Source organism: Ursus americanus, chromosome 31, assembly GCF_024610735.1.
Source record: "Ursus americanus isolate L20-20 chromosome 31, mUrsAme1.1.p, whole genome shotgun sequence".
In the NCBI taxonomy this organism is placed as follows: domain Eukaryota; kingdom Metazoa; phylum Chordata; class Mammalia; order Carnivora; family Ursidae; genus Ursus; species Ursus americanus.
In genome coordinates, this window is record NC_142157.1 from 36,520,422 (window position 1) to 36,543,967 (window position 23,546).

At 57.6% G+C, this 23,546-nt stretch overlaps 1 protein-coding gene across 5 annotated transcripts in view; it reads left to right on the forward strand.

Annotated features, from left to right (window-relative positions):
- DIP2C (DIP2 acetate--CoA ligase C (putative)) overlaps positions 1-23,546 on the forward strand; it is a 390,975-nt gene that overhangs the window by 282,484 nt on the left and 84,945 nt on the right. For all 5 annotated transcript variants that reach the window (XM_045812960.2, XM_087857775.1, XM_045812961.2 and 2 more), the window contains 7 exons: positions 4,686-4,809; positions 5,078-5,187; positions 5,303-5,405; positions 7,102-7,166; positions 9,243-9,336; positions 9,441-9,560; positions 10,744-10,858. In XM_045812960.2, coding sequence (XP_045668916.1) covers positions 4,686-4,809; positions 5,078-5,187; positions 5,303-5,405; positions 7,102-7,166; positions 9,243-9,336; positions 9,441-9,560; positions 10,744-10,858 — 731 coding nt within the window. The remainder of the gene's footprint in view (positions 1-4,685; positions 4,810-5,077; positions 5,188-5,302; positions 5,406-7,101; positions 7,167-9,242; positions 9,337-9,440; positions 9,561-10,743; positions 10,859-23,546) is intronic.

Sequence of the window (23,546 nt, forward strand, 5' to 3'; positions counted from 1 at the left end):
TTGCTCATGTTTTGGTGTTTGGACATTGTGGAGTCCCGTGCTCACCTATGATTTGCCAGATGTAATTCTAAATCTTGCTGTTACAGCGTAGTCAAGTATAAGAAACATATGTTGTACATATCCCACATATCAGTGTTTTTTCGTCCGCGTGAATGACGTTCCATAGTAAAGCAAAGGTACAGAAACTTCAGGAAGAGACAAGGGGAGGAGACTCTACTAGGGTTGACATTGGTGGTCCCTGAAGACAGATGGTCTGATGTCATCTGAGGAGGGGGAGCCGAGAGCCATGAGGTGTGGGCCCCCAGTCACTGGTTATGTTCTGTGTTATGCCCTTGGACCCTGCACTGGATTGATCCAGTCTTCATTCGGCACATTGTCAGGCACAGACTGTGTGCGATCCTGCTCCTAGCTCCAAAATGTCATGGTTTACATGTGCCCAGGCTCAGAGTTTCCGGAGAACTTTCTGGGTGTCTGTGGCCGCTCTGACACTCAGCGGGGTCATTTGCCTTCCAGTGCGGATGGGGGCTGCCTCAGGGTCCACTCCTTGGAATGGAAGGAGAGAATGTGGTGTTCCCTTAGAAAATGAAGGGGGACGGTTGCTGTTTTGGTTTCCTGGTTACAAAACCCGGGAGTTGCATACTTGACCTCTCGGGCACGCGTCCGTGTCAGGCAGAGCAGCTGGTGACCCTGGAAGTCAGGGACACCCTGCAACCCCTGACCGCAGAGCCTCCCCCAGTGGCCCGATTCCTGCAGGTGTTTGCTGCCAGCGCTCCAGGTGTGCGGTAGACACCCCACACAGTGCTTCCTCAGAACCTGAGTCCTGTGATCTTCACACCTGAGGAATGTGGAGGGGTTTAGGGATTGAACGGATAGCCACGTTCTTCTAGGTGAGTCTTTGGTGCCATGGTTAGTTCTACTACAGTTAACCTGAAAGCCGACTCGGGGACATATGATGCTTCTCTTTCCTGGGTGTCAAGTTCAGTGGGTTGAGGCCATTTGAAAGGCACAGGGCTGGTGACCTCAATTCAAGGCTCGAAGCCCTCGCAGGTTTGTAGTCAGTAGCATCAAAAAGATCACCTGGAGTCAGTGGCCAGAAAACCATCTGAACAGGGAGCACGTGCCTCCGCCCTTCCTGCCACCTGGCAGCACAGGCACATCATTTCCAATGCCACTGACGCAAACATGCAAAAAACCCACCGTGGCCACCACTTCACTTTGTGGTGCTTTGAAAGAATGAGGTTAAGTATCCTTTGAACATTTGACAGACGTATAAGCCATTCGTTTTAATTGTAGTGGAAACCTTTTTAATGGTGTGAGTAGGAAGTTACTGCAGTAATGGTCCCTGGGAGGGGAGGTGTTTCGTCATGGGTTGTGCTGACCACGGGTCAGCCCCCTTTGCTGAGGAGAACCTTTAGCGGCCGCCCGGGTGGTTCAGGGAGGGCCCGTGCAGTGTGTGTACCGAGAAGGACTTCTGCTGGCGCAGCTGTGGGCAGGGGAGCGGAGTCTCACCTGTGCCTTGTTGGCCCTGCTGGGACTTGTCTTAGACGGCTAGGCTGTGACCTCCCAGACCCTCGGATTATCAGCCTGTGCCACGGGACCTGGAGACCCTTCTCAGAAGAAAATACTGAGGTTCCTCTCTCCACCAGACCATTTCCTCATGGAAAACAGAACCAGGAGATGACTTTGTCTTCCTGAAGCCAGAAGCCGAGCGTCATTCCTCAGGCTCTTTGATGTCAGAACATGACATTTGTGTCTCAGAAAACTTATTTTTAGGGGCGCCTGGGTGGCTCAGTCAGTGAAGCGTGTGCCTTCAGCTCAGGTCCTGATCCCAGGGTCCTGGGATCAAATCCTGCGTCAGGCTCCCTGCTCAGCAGGAAGTCTGCTTCTCCCTCTATTCCTCCCCCTTCCCAGCTGTGCTCTCTCCCAAATAAATAAATAAAATCTTTAAAAAAAAATAGTCTTTTAAGAAAAGAAAAAAACTTACTGTTACACAAAAGAACCCTCTGGCGCCGTGCAGTGCCGATCGGGTAAGGTGATGGGTACGTGAACATGTCCTCTGTCGGCCGGGTCTGTACTCACTAGATTTGCCACAGAGGGCCTACAGAGAGCCAGTTTTCCAAACCCTGAGTGTCGTCCAGTGAACCCAGCGCTTTAGTCTCGTGCGTTTATTCTCCATCCTAGTTCCTGGGGTGGGCGGAGAAAGCTCATCTTTCCACACGGGGTTGGCAGCAGGACGGACTGAGTCCCTGGGTGGTTTGGCCAGGGTGTGTGGAGCCCCAGAGGGCGCATCCAGGGGCATTGCCGCACTGGGCCTTGCAGGGTCGTGGCAGAGCTGGGACAGCCTGTTGCTGTCGCCCTGCTGAGGGGACGGAGCCTGAGTGAGGCCAGCAGTCAGCAGGGCACGTTTGTCGGCCGGCGAAGAGGCTGCACGGTGTCTCAGCCAACCCGGCCTCTGCCGCGGGCACGTGAGTCTGATGGGAAAGCGGCAAGGCCGCGAGGAAGGGGTCCTGTTCCGAGGACCACGGGCCCAGGGACGCAGAGGCCTGGGGGCACCTGAAGCCCATGCCCCTGAGACACCTTTGCCCCCTTTCTGTCCTGCTGCACCGCCTGAGAGCCGGCGAACTGCCCCGTTGGCAAAGAACGAAATTGGATCAACACCAGCTGGTAGTTGTGGGGCCACAAACCCTGAGCGAGTTCACAGGACGGACTTTCTGTGAGCTGTCCTCGCATTTGCTGGTGTTCTTCTTGGGAGCGTGATTGCTGCGTCCTGACTGGGGGCCTGGGATGGAACAGACCACGGTGGAGGCTCCAGGGGTCATCGGTGAGACCAAGGAGAGACTTCTTACGGGGTGACATAACGTGGCACCTCTCTGTGTTGCGGGAGGGTTGGAGGTGACAGGCTGAAGTCAGGTGTTGTCTGGCTTTCCCTGAAGTTCACAAGAACTTGTGACCGGGGAGGTGGTCACTGTCCTGACAGCCCAACCCTTCAGAGGAAGGGCCCTCGCCCGAGCCACCTCAGGGCTCGAGTCTACATGCTCCGTGCAAAGCCCTCCTGAGACAGGATGCAGCTCCCCAAAGCCGGCAGCACGTGGGCTGGGTGGACAGAGCTGCTTGCGCACAGTGGGCAGTGGAGCAGGAACTTAGCCGGTGGAGACGACAAGAACCCCTTCCAGCTGAGGGTGGAGCAGGTGTGAGGTCTGAATTCCGGCTCAACTGTGGCCTTCTGTCCATCAGTCTCCTCGCCTGCTGTCCCACCTCTTCCTCTGGCTCAGCTGTCCCGTGTGCGTGATCACATCGTTTCAGAAATCAGTGAGGAGCACATTCTAGAAAGTCGGGTGCAGGAGAGCTGAGATGGGAGGCGAGCCCTCAGCCACCCGCCCTGGCAGGTCACGGCTGACAGCCTGCGCTCGCTCCCCTGCACTGGTGCTCACGTGGCCTGGGGCTAGGCGGTCTCAGCAAAGTCTCGCTCATAAAGAGCCAAACGGGATCTCAGAACCTGTCTGGATGTTTGGCAGTGTGATACCCAAATTCACATTCGAGTGACCGTTAAAAACTGCTTGAAGCAGCGGCACGTGAAGGAAGAGTACCTGAAACGGGCACGTCTGTCTGTCGGGCGCCGGCCCTCCGCTCCCTGCTTGGGCTGCACGCGGCGTCAGGAGGCTGGTGGTGCGCAATTCCACGTAAGGATCGTGGCTTTCCCTGTGGGTTGAACTGTGAACCAGGCACCGGAAAGGCTAGTGGTAAGATGTCAGTGCTGCGGACTTCCATGCGGGAAACACCCAGGTCACCGTGTGCTTTCTTAGCGGGCCGCACGTGGGCAGAGTGAGAGGAGGCCGTGGCTGGTCCACGCACAGTGGGAACGAATGAGTGTGGTCTGCTCACCGTGTTGTGATGTTTGGTTGTAGGAATGCCCGCTGCTTCCCGGCTTTTGCTTTCTGAGTCAGACCTGGTGTGACTGGGGGGCATAAAGCAAGCCGGTTGAACAGACGTGCCACAGGCAGCTGGACGTGGTCAGCGACAGACCACAGGGTGGCCGGGCCCCGGGTTGCCTCTCCCAGGACATCAGTGCTGGTCGTTCAGGGCTTCCAGACTCAATGTCCTACAGTGTGTGGGGGGGGGGTCCGTCCAGACCCGTGTCCCCGCTCACAGACGAGACCCGCTCTGGGCACAGGATGGCAGTAGGTCTTCATTATGTCGGTCGGGACTGGGCGTCCAGCTCGCCCACATCACGTGTCATCAAACAGAGCAGGGCCTTGTGCTCTGAGCATCTTTAAAATCAGACTCCATGGCAAGTAGGAAGATGTTTCCTGGGCTTTTCTGTTCTCCGCGATAGTTACGTTCTGGGGTCATCGTCTTAGAGAACCGGAGGGAGACGCAGCACAGCCCTTTCCGGAGACCCGCTGCGTGTCAGCCGCACCCTGAGCACCATCCACGCTCCTGGGTCCCTCCGTCGCAGCAGACGCGGAGACTGAGGCCGAGCTGGCCGGCTGCCCTGTTCAAGGTCCCGTGGCGGCAGGCACAGCCAGGGACGCGACCCGGCTTGCGCAGACTCCTGTTCGCCCCCCACACTGCTGGTCGTTCAGGGAGGTTCCCTCTGTCCCAGATCCCAGGGGCGAGGCTGCGTTTTGCCAGGAACGCAGCCGTCCTTGCTGGCTTTGTGACTTGTGTCCCTGTCGCTTCCCCAGGACGCAGGAAGCCAGCAGATTGGGTTCTTGCTCGGAAGCTGTGGAGTCACCGTGGCCTTGACGAGTGACGCTTGCCACAAAGGGCTGCCAAAAAGCCCGACCGGGGAGATCCCGCAGTTCAAAGGTACGCCGCCACCCGGAGCCTTGCTGGGGACTCTTCATGCAGGAAGGTCCTGCGTGTCATCAGGTCGTAGACGCACTCTTGCACACGCGGCCGTCTCCGATAACATGTCACCTGTCGTCTGCCGTGTGGCCAGTTTAGCCAGCAGCGTACGTGCTGCTGACGTCTGAGCTCGCGGTGCTGTCCCACGGGCCACGGGGAGGGGACGGGATGCTGCAGGCCTGCTTTCTGGGTAACGCTCCCCGAATGGGGGGTGTTCTCTGTTTCCAAGGTTGGCCAAAGCTGCTGTGGTTTGTCACCGAGTCAAAGCATCTGTCTAAGCCCCCTCGAGATTGGTTCCCACACATCAAAGATGCGAATAACGACACCGCGTACATAGAGGTGGGTCGCATGCGGGCTTCTGGCGGGCGGGCAGACTCTGGCCTGGCTGGGACAGCTGTGCGGTGGGCGCGCTGACCCTCGGAACACCCGTCTGCACGACATCCTCTCGTTTCAGTATAAGACGTGCAAGGACGGGAGCGTGCTCGGGGTGACCGTGACCAGGATCGCGCTGCTGACGCACTGCCAGGCCCTCACACAGGCATGCGGCTACACGGAAGGTATGGCCCCGATGGGAGAGCGCGTCCCTGGGAGGCGGGAGTGGGCCAGTCGAGGGACTGCGTCCGTCCCCACCCCCGCGGTAGAAGGAGCCTCGTGTTGGTGCGCAGCTCCACAGACGGTATCTTCCCGTTGTCCTCGCCGGGCCTCCCCCTGCGCAGGGGGACAGCACTGGGGCCCTTCTCCTCAGGACGTCGGTGCCGGCGGGTCAGGCCCACCCTGTGGCCTCACTTAACCTCCCCAGAGGCCCTCTCCAAGTTGCACCAAGTTGCCGGGCACGGGTTCCGCCCGTGAAGTCAGGGGACGCCGCTCATAACAGTTGATTCCATGAGAATTCACCCCTGGGTGCATGTTAGGGTCTTTTTGGGATTTAAAAAAAAAAAAAAAAGGAAAGGAAAAAGCCCATGTTCATCCGTCCCCAGCAACTCGGAGTCTCTGCTGGGGTTTGTGCGAGCTCCCGGGGTGGCGGCCACAGCCCGGAGCGTGGTTTTCATGATGCACGTTCTTTCCCCTGAGCGCGATGGTCACGGAGGCCAAGCGCTGGGGTCGCCGGGAGTAGCCAGGCAACAGCGCTGACAGCTGCTAAACAGCAGGGTCCACGCAGATAACCCGCTCCCCCCGGGCTTCTGTGACCAGGTTCCCGCAGCATCGCCCTCCCCTGTGGAACAGTTGCTCTTCTCATGCTGTCCTCATGCTCTTGCTCTCTCCGCCCATCCTTCTAGTAATCTCCTTTGTAAAGAACAATTTGTTGGGGCCGTAGGAATGTTCTGGCTAATGTCCAGTCCCCGGACTGGTTTCCAAGATATTTTCCCATCGATACGTGTGGCTGCTAGTCACCACCACCCTGCTTGCCGGCACTTTCTGTTTTAACTGCGATGCTGCCTGCAGCCTCGTGACTCGTGACCTGTACTCCTCATCCTGCTTCTCGGAGGTCCAGGGCTGTGGCCGTGATGGGTGATGCGGAGGAAACACACACGCACACCCACACGCTCCTTACTTGTGAACATAATATGCTTGCAGAAAATGGGACAAGGCCACTTCCTTTCAGCGTGGCCGCCTGTCCCCTGTGAAGTGAGGCACACGGTACTGAAACTGTGGCAAGCCTCACGAGGAGTGCGTGCGGACGTGAACGGGTTGGTAAATGCCTGGCTGTGGACAGGCGGTGTCGGGCCAACGCCCACACCAGTGGACAAGAGTGATTCCAGAGGCGTTGCTCAGGGCGTCATTGACCCTCAGCGTGGCCCTTGTTCTCAGCCTTGTACTTTTAGTTCCCGTTTCTGCCCCTGAAACGCTTGAACGCTATTCTGTCGCTGCCCTTCCAAATCTCGGGCCTCCTTTGTGACCCCAACCCCAGCCTGAGGCTTCTGGTGACATTCGCGCTGCATTTGCTGGGAAGAGCTTCCCTTTCCTGGGACAACCCATGATGGAAATGAAAAGAATCTTAAAGAGAAAAGGACAAGGCAGGGCAGGGGGGCAAGCCCACAACAAGGAGGAGCGAAGTGTTTTAAGTGACGTGTGAGGGGCTCTCACTGTGGACATGTGTGTCAGGAGATTATCCAGAAGCCTCTCCAGGCAGGGGCACAGTGTCTGCAAAGATACCATGACGCCCTACCAAGGCCTCTCCTGCCCCTGATGTGAGGCTGTGTTTCCCTTGGTCTGTGCGTCTCGTGGGAGCAAACGCCTTCTGTTTCTGTGCAGCGGAAACCATCGTGAATGTGCTGGATTTCAAGAAGGACGTCGGGCTCTGGCATGGAATCCTGACAGTAAGTGCGACCCCGTGTATGTATGCTGGGTGCGCTCGATGCCACGGCCAGAATTAGGGTCTGTGTGCAGGGCGGCTTGGGTAAGCCCCCTCCTCCCGCATGGGGAGAAGAGCTGTCACCATTAGATGCCCTCAGTTGTCCGCGAATTTGACTTCTGATGCCCCGTGCCCCCCGCGGGAGTGAGCACGCGGACCCCTCCAAGGCCCCGGACCCCTCTGAGGCCCCGTCTCCCACCGCCACCGCGGGACTGAGCACGTGGACCCCTCCTTGGGGGCTCGGGGGAACCAGAGTATCTCCCTCCTCCTGGCGTTCAGACTGCAGCAGCGTTACTTGTGTCCTGGGTTTGGGGCACTTCTCCCCTGCGTGTGGTTTGGCTGTGACATTCTCGCTCTCTGTCCTTTCTGTGAGTCTGTGGCTGTTTGGGAAGCCTGCTCCGTTAGGCTCAAGGGAGCGCCTCACGGGTCTCCCCATGGTGAGAATTGGGCTCCCGTGCCCCATCGTTGTTAGTGTTGTCTGATGAGGGAGGGCGCTCGGAAGCTGCAGGCGGGTTTGTGGAGACGCAGCCTTGTCACTGAAGACGCGCTCAGCCCTTAGAACACGCGCAGCGTGGCTGCTTGCGGGCTGGCCGTGTCTGTCGTGGGTGCGATCTCCACGCCCTGCTTCTCTAAGCTGCTTGTGCAGGAACTGTGTCAGAGCTGGAAAATTCTAGCGGCTTGTATGTGAGCGATGGGGCAGAAATACAGAAAGCAGGATTTGTGGTCTCTCAGGCAGAATTTGTGAGGACAGGGGCACACGAGCATTGTCTAGACTGAAAGTCAGGGGTCCACACTAGTCCTTCCTGCTGTGGTTTGTCTCTGCCCTGGATGTCTGGCGGGGGTAGGAGGTGGAAACAGCTCCACGTGCACGCTCACGCGGAGAGCACAGGGTCCGGGACCCCCGGCTGGTCTCAGCCCTGCCTTCTGCGGCTCTGTGCCTCCAGGCACGTTGCCTGCACCCAGGTACCCTGCACCGCAGCGTGCCTACCTGTCCAACGCGGTGACGATCCTGCGTGAGGACGGTGCAGCCTGATGGCGCGGCGAGCGCTTAACCCACCGCTCCGCCCAGTGGTTGTGGCAGTGCCTTCACTGCTGTTGACGTCATTGTGTAGGGACCTCTGTGACAGGTGGTGTTGCTGTTGTTACCCACTGCTCACTGTTGCTCTGGACCTCAGTTCTGAGTCGTGTCCCCATGTCCAGCCTGGCGGGGGGCGGGGGTGCCCAGGCCCATCATGTCCCACGTCCAGCCTGGCGGGGGGCGGGGGCACCCAGGCCCGTCGTGTCCCCACGTCCAACCTGGCGGGGGGCGGGGGCGCCCAGGTCCGTCGTGTCCCCACGTCCAACCTGGCGGGGGGCGTGGGCGCCCAGGCCCGTCGTGTCCCATGTCCAGCCTGGCGGGGGGCGGGGGCGCCCAGGCCCGTCGTGTCCCATGTCCAGCCTGGCGGGGGGCGGGGGCGCCCAGGCCCGTCGTGTCCCATGTCCAACCTGGCGGGGGGAGGGGGCGCCCAGGCCCGTCGTGTCCCCATGTCCAGCCTGGCGGGGGGCGGGGGCGCCCAGGCCCGTCGTGTCCCCATGTCCAGCCTGGCGGGGGGCAGGGGCGCCCAGGCCCGTCGTGTCCCCATGTCCAACCTGGCGGGGGGCGGGGGCGCCCAGGCCCGTCGTGTCCCCATGTCCAACCTGGCGGGGGGCGTGGGCGCCTAGGCCCGTCGTGTCCCATGTCCAGCCTGGCGGGGGGCGGGGGCGCCCAGGCCCGTCGTGTCCCATGTCCAGCCTGGCGGGGGGCGGGGGCGCCCAGGCCCGTCGTGTCCCATGTCCAGCCTGGCGGGGGGAGGGGGTGCCCAGGCCCGTCGTGTCCCCATGTCCAGCCTGGCGGGGGGCGGGGGCGCCCAGGCCCGTCGTGTCCCCATGTCCAGCCTGGCGGGGGGCGGGGGCGCCCAGGCCCGTCGTGTCCCCATGTCCAGCCTGGCGGGGGGCAGGGACGCCCAGGCCTGTCATGCCCCACGTCCTGCTGCGTCTGGCAGTCACCCCGTGTTTCTTCCAGAGCGTCATGAACATGATGCATGTCATCAGCATCCCGTACTCGCTGATGAAGGTCAACCCCCTCTCCTGGATTCAGAAGGTCTGCCAGTACAAAGGTGCGTCTGCGGGGGCCTTCAGGTGCCCGGTGCACTCTCTTCTGCTGTCTCACGGTCTGACGGTATGCTTACTGACGCCCTCCCCTCCCTCCACTGTTCCGCAGCGAAAGTGGCTTGCGTGAAATCCAGGGACATGCACTGGGCACTAGTTGCGCACAGAGACCAGAGGGACGTCAACCTCTCCTCCCTCCGGATGCTCATCGTGGCCGACGGCGCAAATCCCTGTAAGTGACCCGGAGGGGCGCAGGCGGCCGGAGACAGCCTGGTTCTCCACGCCCCGTGTCTGCGCTTTGCTTTTCCTTTTGTAGTCGCTGCCTTGGTTGGAATGCCTTAATGACGTCCCGGTGTGACTCAGCGAGGCCTCGAGGCGCCACGACAGGTGGTGGGGAGCCAGGAGCCCGCAGGCCCACGGCCCTGGGCTCGAGTCCTGGTGTTCCCACATCCTGATTCTGTAGAGAAAACCCTAACCTCCTGGTTTTAATCCTTCTCTTTCTTTAACTGCAAAATGGTACCTCAATCCTACGGTTTTATGAGGATTAAATGAAGTGGTCCCTGTGTCTTGGGACATTTAGTGCTCAGGAAATAGTGACTATTATTATTTTATGGTCTACAGTTTTTTTATTGATTAGGAAAGTAATTTGTCATCGTAATAGAATTTTGTTACCAAACCCTTGGAAACACCACCCAGGTAAAGCAAACCAGCAAGCCCACAGAATGCCATCAGCGTTCCTTGAGAAATACCTCTCTGGGCTGAAACAAAACACGCTAGCTTGTTTTCGAAGAAAGTGAGGGAGCCAGAAGCCAAGTGCGTGGAGAACGCCGTGTGTTTCTGTCTGTAAATAGTGCCGCGTGTACGTTTGTACATGAAAGCAGCACGTACCTTCTCAGAGGAGGTCAGGTACACACACGGGGGCTTGCTACCAGAGGATTTAGTGTTACTTGTATTCGTGGCTCTTCCGTTTCCCAAAGAACTGCGTGAATTGTGAGCTGCTTTACTGCAGGTAGTTTGAGCCGTCTGTCCGCGGGAAGCCAAGCTAACCTGCGTCAGGAAGGGGTCTCACAGGTGGACGCCAAGTGGCGACTCCCCCGATCTCGCCAGGTGCGCTGACACAGGGGAGAGTTTTCTTGGCTTAGTTTAGACATACTCACCTTGCACACTTGTGTATCGAACACGGCGGAGCAAGCCTCAGGGAAGGCTCACGGGCTCATCGGCCGCAGAGACGTTTCGATACAGAGGGTACACTTGTAACCCTTGCGTTCTGCCGGCCTGAGAGGGTCATCTCACACGGTAACGTCAGTAGTAAGTGTCCGCGCTGCCGACCTCAGCCTGACCTGAGAGGCGTTGTGTTGGGGGTTTCAGCCCGTCCCATGCTTCCGCTAGCTGACTCTCATCCCTTTCACCGGCAGGGTCCATCTCGTCCTGTGACGCGTTTCTCAACGTCTTCCAAAGTAAAGGCCTGCGCCAGGAGGTCATCTGCCCGTGCGCCAGCTCCCCAGAGGCTCTCACCGTGGCCATCCGGAGGTATGGCCGGGCCCCCTGCAGGGCCAGCTGGGGCGGTGCGGCTGCGTGCCGTGGCTCGTGTCTGCGTGGCGGGAGGGCAGGACCCAGCCTGTTGGGGCCCAGCTTCGTTTCCTTGCATGCGCTGGAATGGGTCCTTCAGGGTGGTCCACGTTCACTGGTCAGAAGCTCTCTGTCCTTCGGGGCAGTGACCGTGTCTCCCAAGTAAGTGGATGCCGGTATGCACGTCCCCCACATGTCCAACTGCCAGCATCCGCGTCGGGCGTTACTCGGGGGTGGATTGGGTGAACGCTGTCTGGTTCGAGTGCAGTGTTGCAGCCGGGCCTGTGGACATGCCCTGTGCGCCACAACATCCTGGACTTTTAAAAACCCTGGTTTTCCGAGCTCTTGAGTGGGGAATGGCCCATCACAGGGCTGTGGTGTGTACGTGGAGGCAGGGCCTGCACCGCTCATGCCCTCGGTCGTGGGTCGGTTTGCCTCACCACCTGCCCTCGTGTGTGTGCACCTGTTACGGGCGCCGTGGTTACAGGCATGTGAAGCTGGTCCCACCCAGACTGAGAGGTGCAGGGAAAGCCTGTCTGATCATCACCCGCTGTCCACCATCCCCACAACGTGGGAAGGGAGTGTTTGCATCGTCCGGTACTTCCAACTTGGGATCTGACTTGTTTTTCGGTATCTTTGCGTTTGGCCGCTCATGAGGTTTTTATTCTGCGTCACACGAACGTGCTCCATTGTAAGAATGGGAGACTGAGCTTTCCGTGTACAACGCCTGGGAGCTCTGCCCTCGTTACGGAAAGGCTGGGCTTCCCAAAAGTACTCACTGGGAGTTTGTAAATAAGATGCTTCCTGACAATTTTAGCTGATAGTTAATGTAAAAGTAACCAGACTGTCTAACGGGCTGGGAGATCAGCAATCTGTAGAGTACCAGAAGCAAGCTTTAATTTTGATTGACCAGAACTTAGAAGTCCGTAACGTAGTACAAATCATGAGCAGCTACGGCACCGTGATCCGGAATCCAGTCTTCACTTGTTAGGTGGCATCACTGCTGTCCTAGAGGGAGGCACTCCCCAGTGTTCCGTGGAAGTCTGGCCTCGGACAGTGCCCTGGAGGCCACACTGGTGGGTGGGCAGCCCCGCGTTCTTCTGAGGTCAGGATTCAACCATCCTGGTCGAGCCCGGGAGCAGACGCTGGGAGACGCAGCCCCAGGTGCATCCCCACCACGGCCCGGCCCAGGGTCCCGGGCGAGTCCCTTCTCTCCGTGTCCTCCGTCCCTGTGAAAGCATTAGGGTCGCGCCACCGCCACATCCCCCGGTGTCCCGTGTCCCCGCGCATCACCATGCATCTCCACGCATCCCCCCATGTCCCCGTGCGTCCCCATGCATCCCCATGTGTCCTCATGCTCCCCATGCATCCCCGTGCTTCTCACACGTCCCTGTATATCCCTTTGCGTCCCCACGTATCCCTCTGCTCCCTACATGTCCCCATGCTCCTCGCACATCCCCACGTGTCCCCACATGTCCCTGCTTGTCCCCACACGTCCTCGCCTGTCCCCACGCAACCCCTGCACAGACCTGCCTTGGCTGAGTCTGCACCATCATCAGGGGCCAGGAGGGGTGGTTTCACAGTCCCCGTCCTCCAGTCACCGCAGCTGGTGGATGCCGCTCCTCCTGCAGGTGAGGCGGTGGACTGGTCAGCTCCCGCTCTGAGCAGGTGGGAGAGCAGTTACACTTGCAGACACGAGTCCGCCAGCCAGCCTTGCTGTGAACTGAGCTGGCTTCTCTTGCAGGCCCGCCGGCGTCTCACAGCCGAGCATGCCTTGGCCACCACCCTCACCCCCCAGGTCTCGTCTGCTATTTCCCAAATAACCGGTAGAAGAGTGAGCAGCCAGGGCAGGGCGGTGGACACAGATGAGCCCCTTGCGAGTCCTGCATCCTGGGACGCACGGTGGCTGGAGGTGGCTGTGACGTGGGCAGGGGATGCGGTGGCGGGCCGGCGTGTGTCTCAGGGGGAGGCGACTCAGCACAAAGTGAAACGTGAGGCTGATGCCTTGGCTGCGTTCTGCCGTGCTGTCCTCGCAAAATCTCGTGTAGCTCGTGTGAGTTCAGCATAGTATTGTGTTGACTCTGGTTCACCAGGGGTTAAAACGGGAAAGGGCTGTGGCTGGGGAATCGAGTCTGTGTCTGGCCCCAAACTGGTTTTACTGCAGACGTTTCCTAACCCTCAGGGGTGAGGTGCGTTCACTTCATTTACACTGTCTGCGGACGCCGGCCCTTCTCGGGCTTGTCACTAACAGCCGTGGTCCCATGAGCCACCCCTCGGGAGCCAAGGCAGCTGGAAACAGGCCGCTGTCATGATTTCTGTAGATGTTAAGTCTCCGTGGACAGAAAGTAATGAGAAGGGGACGTGGAAATATCGTAAGACTAAGTACGTGCTGTGGGGCACGTGGCTTCCTGCCAGGGGTGACCGAGACCCCGCTGGGTACAGGGTCGCGTTCCCTGGTCTGCGTGGAGGTGGGACAGGACCCCATGTGCGCGAGTACACGCCACCATCAGGAAGTAGCCGTGCCGCTTTCTCCTCTGGGTTTTACAGTGTGACTTTCACAGGGGATTGTCTCAACTAATGGGGATTAATGTCAGCTTTTAAGACCGTGGGACACATGGTTGCCACCACGTCCAGGTCGTGGAATCTCTGTTATGATTCAGCCTCACGTGTTCCCAGAGCTGCCAGATTCTTCCCGTGAGAACTACGAACCAGGGTGGGTACAATGGCATCTTTGGCTCCTCTGCTCTGCAGAGGCCCCCCTGTGTGTTCTCCCCTCCCTGTCAGTCTTGAGGGGCTGCCTGGAGGCAGGGCCACCCACAGCAGAGAACTGCTTCCTGAGCACACAGTTTCCAGAAAATAGGGTGACCAGAGAGGCCACTTTTCGGCAGGGGAAATTCGTTTCAAGGAGCTCTTGGTAAAAACAGGTCTGCGTGGCTGGGACCTGGAGGGAGGCCAGGGTGCAGTAAAGCAGCTCTGTCCCCTTCTCTGCAGGGCCTTCCATTCTCCCCGTGAGCATTCTCCCCTGGGAGCCTGCGTCAGGCCCGCGTGTGCAGCCTGGAGGCACAGACGTGGCTGGGGTCTGAGCGCAGGCCACGGAGGTGGGCAGGGCGCTGCGCGTTTCTCCTCCTCCTGCTCCCCGGCCCGTCGCCCCTTCCCTGCTCTTCTCTCGTCAGCCTGGCAAGTGTCCGTAGGTACCTATCCGCCAGGCACACAACCGTAAGCAAAGTGGGACCCGCGTGGGGCCTCGGGAGGGCAGACCACCCATCTCAGGCCGCGGTAGAAGTTGCCCTGTTGCTGTTCCTGAGTGAAGAGAATGGAGCACGCATCCTCGAGTCGCAAGCTGGCCGACAGCCCGCTGCCCGTTCTGAGGTTTCGCTGGCGCACAGCCGTGCCTGCTTATTCGTGTGTGGCTGGCCGGCGCAGCTGACGGAAAGCACAGTGAACATTCTAGGCCCCGTGGCCCTTTACTGAGAAGGCGGTGCGCGAGCTGTGTCTGCGTGAGCTCCCAGCTTGTGGGGCTGGCTGGCGGCTCTGCACGCAGAGAGGCTCACTCTTTCCTCAAACACCGTTGATTGGCAGGCAGAACGATGTCCCATCCGTTGCTCCTTCGGTGAAAAGTACCTGTACGGTGCGTCAGTAACATGAAGAAGCTGTCAGCTCTCCTAACGCGTAGTCTGTAACCCTCGCTTATATTCTGGTTTACGGACTTTGATGTAAAGTGGTCTCCACCTGCTGTCTCCCCTGAGCTTTTTCTCTAAGTGGAGACACCGTCTCCTCCCAGAGTATCCCAGGCTTGCCCGGCCACCTCCCGGGTCTCTAACAGCACCCGCCACTCCTTCAGTCTCGAGAATCCCAAGAATGCGCGTTAACCGCTCGAGGCCGCATGTCTGGAAGGGGAAGTGAGAGACAGACGTCGCTGGAACCCACTTACCGGGGGCAGAGCCACGTTCCTGCCTCACGTGGTCAGTGATGGCTTGCGTGTTTGCCTCTGACGGGAGCAGCAAAGTTGCTCTGGGGAGATAGCTGAGCCTGACGGCTTCTGCATCATCCTGTCCTTGCCGAAGCTGTGACGGTTTAAATGTGTCCGCTCGCTTTGCTGTGAAGCCTCTGGGCTGCCTCTTTCAGAATAAAGATGTGAGCCCTGTGCTTGGGGATGGCCCAGTGTGTCCTGAGGACTCTCGACGATGGTCCGCTGGCCCCAGGCCTCATGGTCACTCGTGGTGACCCCTTGCACTTTGCTTCTGCATAAAACAGGAGCCATAAGATACACAGGCAAAAAGGTGTGGTTTTAATGCTAAGATGTTTGTGTTTCCCTGTCGACGTAATGGTTGTAGCCAAGTCAAGATAATTTTGGAAAAGATCCTTATAAGAAGTGGAGGGTCTTCAAACATTTTGGTTCCATCCCTTGGAAGTGCTCACAAGCACGTAAATGTCTCTGCACCGTTACCACCGTCCTTCTCGGTTTCACACCCGTCCGTGCCTGTGACCAAAACTGAAGCAGAAGGATAGTCTTGAAATCTAGACTAAAACTCCCACAGAGACCCCAAAACAAAGAAGCAGGCTGCAGGTAGCGGTTCTTAAAACCAGTACTTTCGGACAGCGCCTCGTGTGGTCCTGGCTGAGTGACATCACGTCCCGGAGCCGTCCCGGGTTCCCAGAGACGCAGCCTCTGAGTGCGCGCTCCCGCTGGGAGCGGCTCCGGAAGACCGCGCCCCGCTCCATCCTGGTAGACGCGGGCGAGGAACCGCGATGTGGGGCCCAAGGCCGCGTGCGGGGGAGCTGCATGGTGGTCAGCGCTCCAGTGGGGTTTGGGCCTCACCGTGCCCTGTGGGAGAGAACCGGTGGGTCCTGTGGACACAGCTCAGGCTGCGCCGCAAGACTGGGCAGCTGGCAGGTGTCCACCAGACGCGTGCTGTGGCGTCTCCCACCCTGCGTGGTCTGCACAGAGCTGTCTAGATTCGGGACATTGCTTCTAAAGAATGTCATCGTGATTTCAAGGCCACCTTATGCAGCAGAAGACGCAGGGGTCTCTACAGTGACTGACTCTCTACCGTGTCCCCATGGACCAGTTATCCTCCGAAACACTGGATTTCTCCACCTACAGAGGAAGAAGGTACGAACACACTTGTCTGCTAACATGTGTGCACACCACCCAGAACATGAGGTACAATTGTAGCGTTCCCAGTGGAGTTAGGAATAATGGCGTAATCCAAATCAAGACGGGTCTCTGGGCACAGCGGCTGTCCCACGCCTATCCCCTTGTTTGATGCCGTTCCTCCGTCTGGTGGCCGTCCCCTCCCACGTGACTGAGGCTCACAGCACGTGTGGACCTGTTGCACACCGACGGCCACACAGATGAAGCCACCGCCATCAGCCTTGCACGGAGGTGAGTGGAGGTGACGAGGACTGGTGGTCAGTCTCGTCAGGAGAGGAGGGAGTACTCACATTTGGAGCCTGTTTCTTTCACTGACCTGTCACAGTTAAGTCATTTTCAAACAAATAGGACAGACACGGCACTTGCTTGATTTTATAACACGTCCCTCTCTGTGAATAGAAGGGAAAACTCCCCATTCCCGGTGTTGTGCGTGAACGACCATCCACAGAGAGGATGGGACAAATTCTTGCTTTTGCAGAGCGAGCCCGTGCACTTAACTTCATGTTGGGTTATTTTCTCCCCAAGCACAGTGGGGACTCGGGAATTTCCGCACGTGAACGGTAGAGCTGGGTTACTGAGTAAAGGGCACTTTATTCATTCCATTCAAGCTGCTGAGAGTGGGGTGTCCAGGATAGCTGGTGGTCCCAGGGTGAGGACAAAATGGGCACTCTCTTCGACATCTTTATGAAGATGGGAGGGGTTGCACCCTCAGATTTTGTTTCTATTCGTAGGATAATTTATAAAGAAGAAAAGTGTTGGCTACTAGGTCGCCTGAGTCTGTTGGAAAGAGAGGCCTGCCCCCCTTTCAGGGGAACTGACCACCCTTCATTCAGATGGGTTTGAGGTCTGACATTGTCCTTTCTTCTCTTGTCCTGTGCTTAATAACCTTCCCAGGGCGGCTTGCTGAGCCGGGTGACGAAGAAGAGACTGGGCTTCCAGTAAGCAGCTCGGAGCTGCTGATTGCTCACTCGCCTTTTAGTGCATTTGATTAGGAAACAATGCTCAGTTACTGCGTGGTCAGCACTGAAGAGAAAAGTGGAGATGTGTTCCATGAGTCATGACTGTGGGACTTTTGGTCTTTTCCGGAATACTCATCTGTCTGTGGTTTTCTTCTGTGAAACACATATTACGTGGATCAGCCAGCCAAGGAGCTATGGCAGAGCCGCCAGCCGTGTGGGTTTGCCCTGTGTGGGGACAGCCGTGCACACCCATCAGCTTCTCTGGCCGCTCCGAGCTGGCCTGTGTGGAGCGGAGAGCTGGGGCTCGCAGGTTGGTGCCCATGGCTGTTGGCTATCTTGATGTCCCTCCTCTGATAAGCAGGGGAACACCTGTCACCAACACCCGACTGAGTGTACTGGAAGGTTCTGGGGCCCAGAGTTTTCAGCGGGAGCCTCGGACATCCCACCTGAAACCCAGGCAGGGTGCAGAGCTGGTCCCGAGAGCCAGCCGTAGGACTCTGGCCGTGGTCTGGGGACAGCAGCTGGTGCCTGGCTTCCTGTCCAACTAACCACACGTTTGCCACGGTATTTAATCATCTTTCTTTTTAAAACTGTCACCGTCCAGGTGTGTGTTTTGTGTTTCCTTTCTCTTTGAGGATTAGTTGTAAAATTAAAAATATTAGAGAGATACGACTTTATGATGCGTAAACTCATCTGTGGAATTATTTTTAAAAAGGGCAAAATGTAAAATGAAAGCCAGCAGACTGTTTTCTGGTCCTGTGTATCTCTGGGATTGCTGTCTGGTTCTGCTCCCAGGTCTGGAATATAGAGGATAGAGCCCACTTTTTAAAGCTATGTTGTGGTATTGATTGAACTAAAAAAATATTCTGTGGGCTCTTTAACCTCAAGGTGTTATTTCAATACCTTGATGTTTTCACAGTGAAAGGGTAATAATTATGGAAAGCAGTAGTTAAACCCGCAATTCCAGAGTAAAGATGCCCCTTTGCCACCAGAATCACGCTGCGGGTTGAAAACGTCCCCCTTGGAAGTTACAGAGCTGGGACGACCCGAGGGAGGGGCCCGTGCAGCCGGATGCCCGTCCAGGGCCGGAGCTGGACTCGGACCGTTCTGCCAGCCACTGACCCAGGGTAAAAATAGCGAACAAGCCTGTGAACTGAAGTGGGATTTTCAGGAATGGTTTTGACTGCCCAAAGTCAGACGTGGGGATCCATAATCCTATTTTTATAACACAAGATAAAATACATTGTCGGTGACTTTAATCTGGAAGTTTTAAATTCAGATAAAATTTTAAAACTCCTTTGAGTGTAACAGAGTTGGCAGACGAGCCTCGCCATCCCGAATTGGAAACTTGGCTTAACTCAGTAGCGTCGAAGAGCCAAGGAACGTGAGTTTCCTTGGTGAGTCGTCGGGACCGCTCGCCGGCAGGAGTGCGTTCTGCTCTGTCTTGCGCTTGGTTGGACGGTGACAGGAGCGTGCTCTGCTGGAGACCTGCGTACCCCACGCAGAGAGCAGGCCATGCTTTCCCGCCGGTGCACACCCAGAGACGCGGCAAAGTCGCCAGGGCAGGTGGAGAACAAAGCTGGCAAACGATCTGTGTGCTGTGATCCGTTTTCTGGCTGAAAAAGATTCAGTATCTCTAGACGGTCTCTTTAGCAAGAAGAAAACCTGAAAGCTACGTACTGCGGCACGCAGGTGCGAGAGCGTCGGGGAAGACACCCCCTCTCTCTGTTATAGAGCTCTTGAAGCAGAGAAAGGGGAAGAAATCACACCAGATCACTCTGCCCTCAGAGGTGTGCTGTGTCGACCTTGCATCTTTCCCTGTCGTGAGCCGGCAGTGTGGGCGTCCGCTGGGTTGTGCGAGGCGCTCTCACCCTGAGCGTGGAAGCGGGATGCACCTAGCCACGGGTTTGACCGGAGTTCTCCTGAAACCCGCACTGCCGGAGTGTTCCCTGAAACCGTTATTTCTGTTCAAACAAGTACTCAACGTCCGCGGCTCCGCACCCTTCAAAGGGCGTTTTCACCTGCCGCTGTGACTTTCTCCGGGCGGCGGCTGCGGAAAACGAGGTCACGTTCATCTGCAGAAAGACTTCAGTCACAGACGGCCGTGCCAGACACGAGCAGCAGGGCCGCTCCCCGCAAGGGACGTCCTCCGTCCCCAAAGGAGGACCTCGCTGGTCAAAGGCAGAGGCGGCCCCTCGCTCACAAGCGCTGATGGCCCCGCAGCTTATAAGTGTCTTTCCCAGGAAAGCAATGTTCCGGGAGGCACTTTGATGCCCCTGCGTGCGCCCCGTGCGTGAGCCCCATCTGTGCGCCCCTGTGCGTGTGCCCCCATGCGTGCGCCCCGTGCGTGCACCCCGTGCGTGGACCCCCCGTATGTGGACCCCCGTGCGTGCGCCCCGTGCGTGGACCCCCGTGCGTGGACCCTCGTGCGTGAGCCCCGTGCGTGCGCCCCTGTGCGTGTGCCCCCATGCGTGCACCCCGTGCGTGGACCCCCCGTATGTGGACCCCTGTGCGTGCGCCCCTGTGCGTGTGCCCCGTGCGTGCACCCTGTGCGTGCACCCCGTGCGTGGACCCCCCGTATGTGGACCCCTGTGCGTGTGCCCCTGTGCGTGTGCCCCGTGTGTGCGCCCCGTGCGTGCACTGACGGCTCTTCGTGCTCTGCGTCGAGTGAGCCCGGCACAGCGCCCACCAGTGGATTTGAGTCTGTCGGCCCAGGTCACCTTCCGGCCTTTCCTTCCTTTGCTTCTCCTCTTGCCAGCTTCGTAACTTGGCACAGCGCCTGTCCTCAGGCTTCAGAGTCTGTGTCCGTGAGGAGGCTGACCTCCGTGCCACGTCACGGGGCCGCGTGAACAGCAGATGGGTGCGTACACGGAGAGCGTCTGCAGGGCGCGGTAAGAATGAGGCGTCGGGCTCACGTCTGTTCCTGCGGTAGCATCACGTGCTTGGGCGTGTGCGTCGTTTTGTGACAACGTGTCGTGAACGCAGAAATACCGGGGTAAGTTCTGGGGCTGGCGGAGGAAAGGGCGCTTTCCCGAGACTCGACCCCTTTGCTCTCCGAATGTTCCTGAGATGTCAGGTTCTGGAATCGGAGGCTGCGTCCATGTGCCGGAAGCAGGGAAGGGTCTCTGCAGTCGTGCTTGCAGAAGCCTGTGGTGAGAGACCGAGGCGCTGAAGCCCCAGAGATGTGGTGGTGGCTTCTCTGTTAAGTCCTGGGAGTGGAAATCGTCCCAGATGCTTACCACTTACTTGACTGCGTTTACTTCCCACTGGTGGGGATGTGAGCCTGGCCAGTAGTAGCAAACTGTAGTTGTGTTCGTGGAAACTTAGAGGAGGTAGGTCCTCTGGGGTCACACAGCATGATTACCTAGGGGTGATCTGATGATCTGATACCCAGGTGGGATCGCGTGAGGGCTAAGCAGCAGGTGCGCATGCTGTCCTGGTGAAGCCACCGGCCGTCGGGAGCATTCCTCCTGAGGCCAAGCTGGTGCGCACCTTTTGTCTTCGTCTCTTGGCTTGAGTCCCTCTGCGACTTGCCTGTGATTGCAGCATTAGCCACACACAGCCACGTATTCTCTTCCTTCTGTGTGTCTGAGCGCAAAGATCGCATCTCCGCATGCTGAGAATTGCCGGAATGATTCCCATTCCTGTGGCTCCATCCTGGCGTTGCACCGGAGGCTGGTGGATGGGTCCAGCGTTCTCTCCGCCGTTGCTCAGCTTACGGTGTCTGATCGTGAAAGCACAGCGTTTTGAACTCTCTGGGAATTCTACTCACCAGGGTCATGTTTTCAGTCTCTAACCTACTTTAATCTACTGGGACTTCGTATTTCCTAGGAAGGTGTTAATGGAGGGAAAGGCTCGCGTGGTTAATAATCAAGGGAACGCAAGCCAGACCAGCAGTGAGGAATGGCTTTTACCCATCAAGCCGGGAGCAGCTTTAAGGTTGACGACAGTGTCGGCCTGGGTGTGCGGAAGCGGGGCTGCCGGGAGGCGGCGGCCTTCCCTGCTGCCAGAAGCACAGGGTTTGAGGCGCCTGGGTCTGCCCCACAGCTGTGTCTCAGGGCCGCCCGCCTCTGTTCTCCCCGCTCTTGCCTGTGCAAGGGGAGGGTGGGCACACCTGTCTCCCAGTGTTGCCGGGAGGAATACTTAACACACATAAAATGTTTGGAGCAGCATCCTGCGTGGAAACAGTGCAACATGCGTGTCGGGTGAATCAAAGCACGATACTTCTGGACAATACAATGTTATTTAGGCTGCACTAAAATCTTAAGTGCATATGCTCTCTGGTTCTTCAGTTCCTTTTCTGGACGTGTGTCTCACAGTAATATTTCTACTTACGTAAAAGTGAAATAAAACAAATGATTGTATGTCCTTGTTCCCGAATACTGTCCACAGTTGCGACGGGTCGGTTCACTGGTGCATGCGGTGTTTGTCCTCCGTGGGTCCCACACGTGCGCACAGCAGGACCCACACGATCCGCTGGGGGGCGGCCGAGTTGCAGAGACTGTGCCTGTCATGCTTCTGCTTTTCTTTGAGTGCAGATGGGTTTGTGCGTGCACACGCTTCCGGAAGTGCACCTGAGAGGGTCTCTGGTGGCGGCTGCCTGTGAGGCAGGGGTGGGTGGGGCGAGGATGCACACGTGCCCTTGCGTTCACTGTGACTTCCGTTGCTGCGCTTGACTCGTTCACAGGAAAGACTTGCTCGTGCTTCACACACATCATTGGTTCTAAAGTTTCCTCAGAAGAACGGTGTGCAGTGGACTAAGGAGAGCTGGTGTCTGAAGCCAGAGGTGGGGGAGGTGTTGGGAAGGGGGACGGGCTGGTGTCCACGTCTGGGCAGGGGCTGTGCTGTGGGTCTGGGTTAAGCCCCACAGGGACGCCGACGACTGGGTTAACATCCCCGTGCCTCTGCTTCTGGTCTGTCAAGGGGAGGATGGTGGGGCCAGGCAGGTTTGTGTGTTGCTGAGCCCATGTGTGCAGAGATCTCGAGACAGCTGGGCTCGCAGAGGCGTCAGCGGAGGACAGCTCTGTCATCGGAGGCGGGCTGTCTGCGGAGCCGTTCCTGCAGGGCTGCTGAGACGGTGAACGGGAAGGCCTTGTCCGGCAAGGTGGCTGACGAGCCAAGGATCGTGTCCCAGGGCTTCTGTTCTGCCTTTTTGAGTCTCCTTTGCCTGCAAAGGAAAGAATCCGGGCGTCTGAGTGTTTTCTGACCAGCGAGGGACTCTATTAAATGCAAGCGCATAGCAGCAGATCTAAGCAATGCGAGATGGGTGTCCTTGGTTCACATTTTACGTGAGTCTGCCCAGTTTTCCGTGGTATCTTTGTAAATGTGACTGAAGACCCTGGTAGCAAACGCAGCCCAGAAGTGGCCCAGTGAGTCTTGTTCCTCGCCTGCTGTTCTTGAACGTAGGGAAACAGGGCCTGTCACTAAGACGGCAGAACCCGTGTCCTTGAATCGTAGAGGAGCTTTCCCTCCCAGAGCTCGCGGGCAGCACGTCTTGGTTGCCGCCTGGCCCTTACTTGGGCCGAGTCATGGCCACGCCTGCATTTTGCTTCCATGCGGCTTTCCACAACAAAACACGTGCGCCTTTGAACCCTGCTGTTCACTGTGTCTGTGTCCCGGGGCTGTCGTAAGTGCCTCAGGCTAGGGGGGCATGGAAACGGGGAAGCTGTTGTCTCGGGGTCTCGGGCTGTCTGCAGGCGGTGTCTGGTAGAGTGTCTGCTCCAGGCCTTCCCACTGCTGGCACCCAATCTGTGCCTCCGTGGCTGGAGATGTGGCACTGCGTGGCCACTGCATCACATGCCATCTCTGTCTCTTCCTCTTATAAGGACACTGGTCATTGGATTAGGGGCCTGTCCCACTCCATCCAGTGTGACCTCTTCTCAACCAACGACCTCCACAAATACTCTCTTTCACATTAATAAGGTCACAGTCGAGGTCCTGGGACCAAGACCAGTCATAGGTTTTGGGGACACAACCCACAGCGGGTACCGAGCCTCCTGATTCCTGACTGTCACGTCGTGTTTTGCAGAGGACAGAAGTGCGGGGTCGGGAGTCCTGTTGGCACAGGGCTCCCGCGGGGCTCCTCCTTTCACTTTAGAGAGCAAGTTTAGGTTCCAGTGCTCAGGGCTCTTTTCCAGGTAGCTCCACACGGACCTTCTAACGTGGGCAGAGTTTTCTTCTGTGTCTGGTTGGTCCTACCTTTTTGATTTTTAGCAGATGAACAATTCAATTTCCAGACTCTCTTACGCCTTCTTTTTGTTATTATTTATTTTTAGTTTTTATTTGAGATGTAATTGACGTGTAGCATAGGCTTCTTCTTAAAACACACCAGTTACTTGATTCAGGTGAGACCTCCTTTTGTACATTTTAACTTTTATGTTTCTCTGTTTATGTTTTTAGGTTCATTATAAATCTTGACACTATTTTAAAGCCAAACAGCAACCTTCTGCTTATTGTCCAACTTTAAGATTGTAAAGCAATGCTACACATGCGTGTATAGAAAATTACAGGAGCAAGCGTGTTCACCTAAATCGTG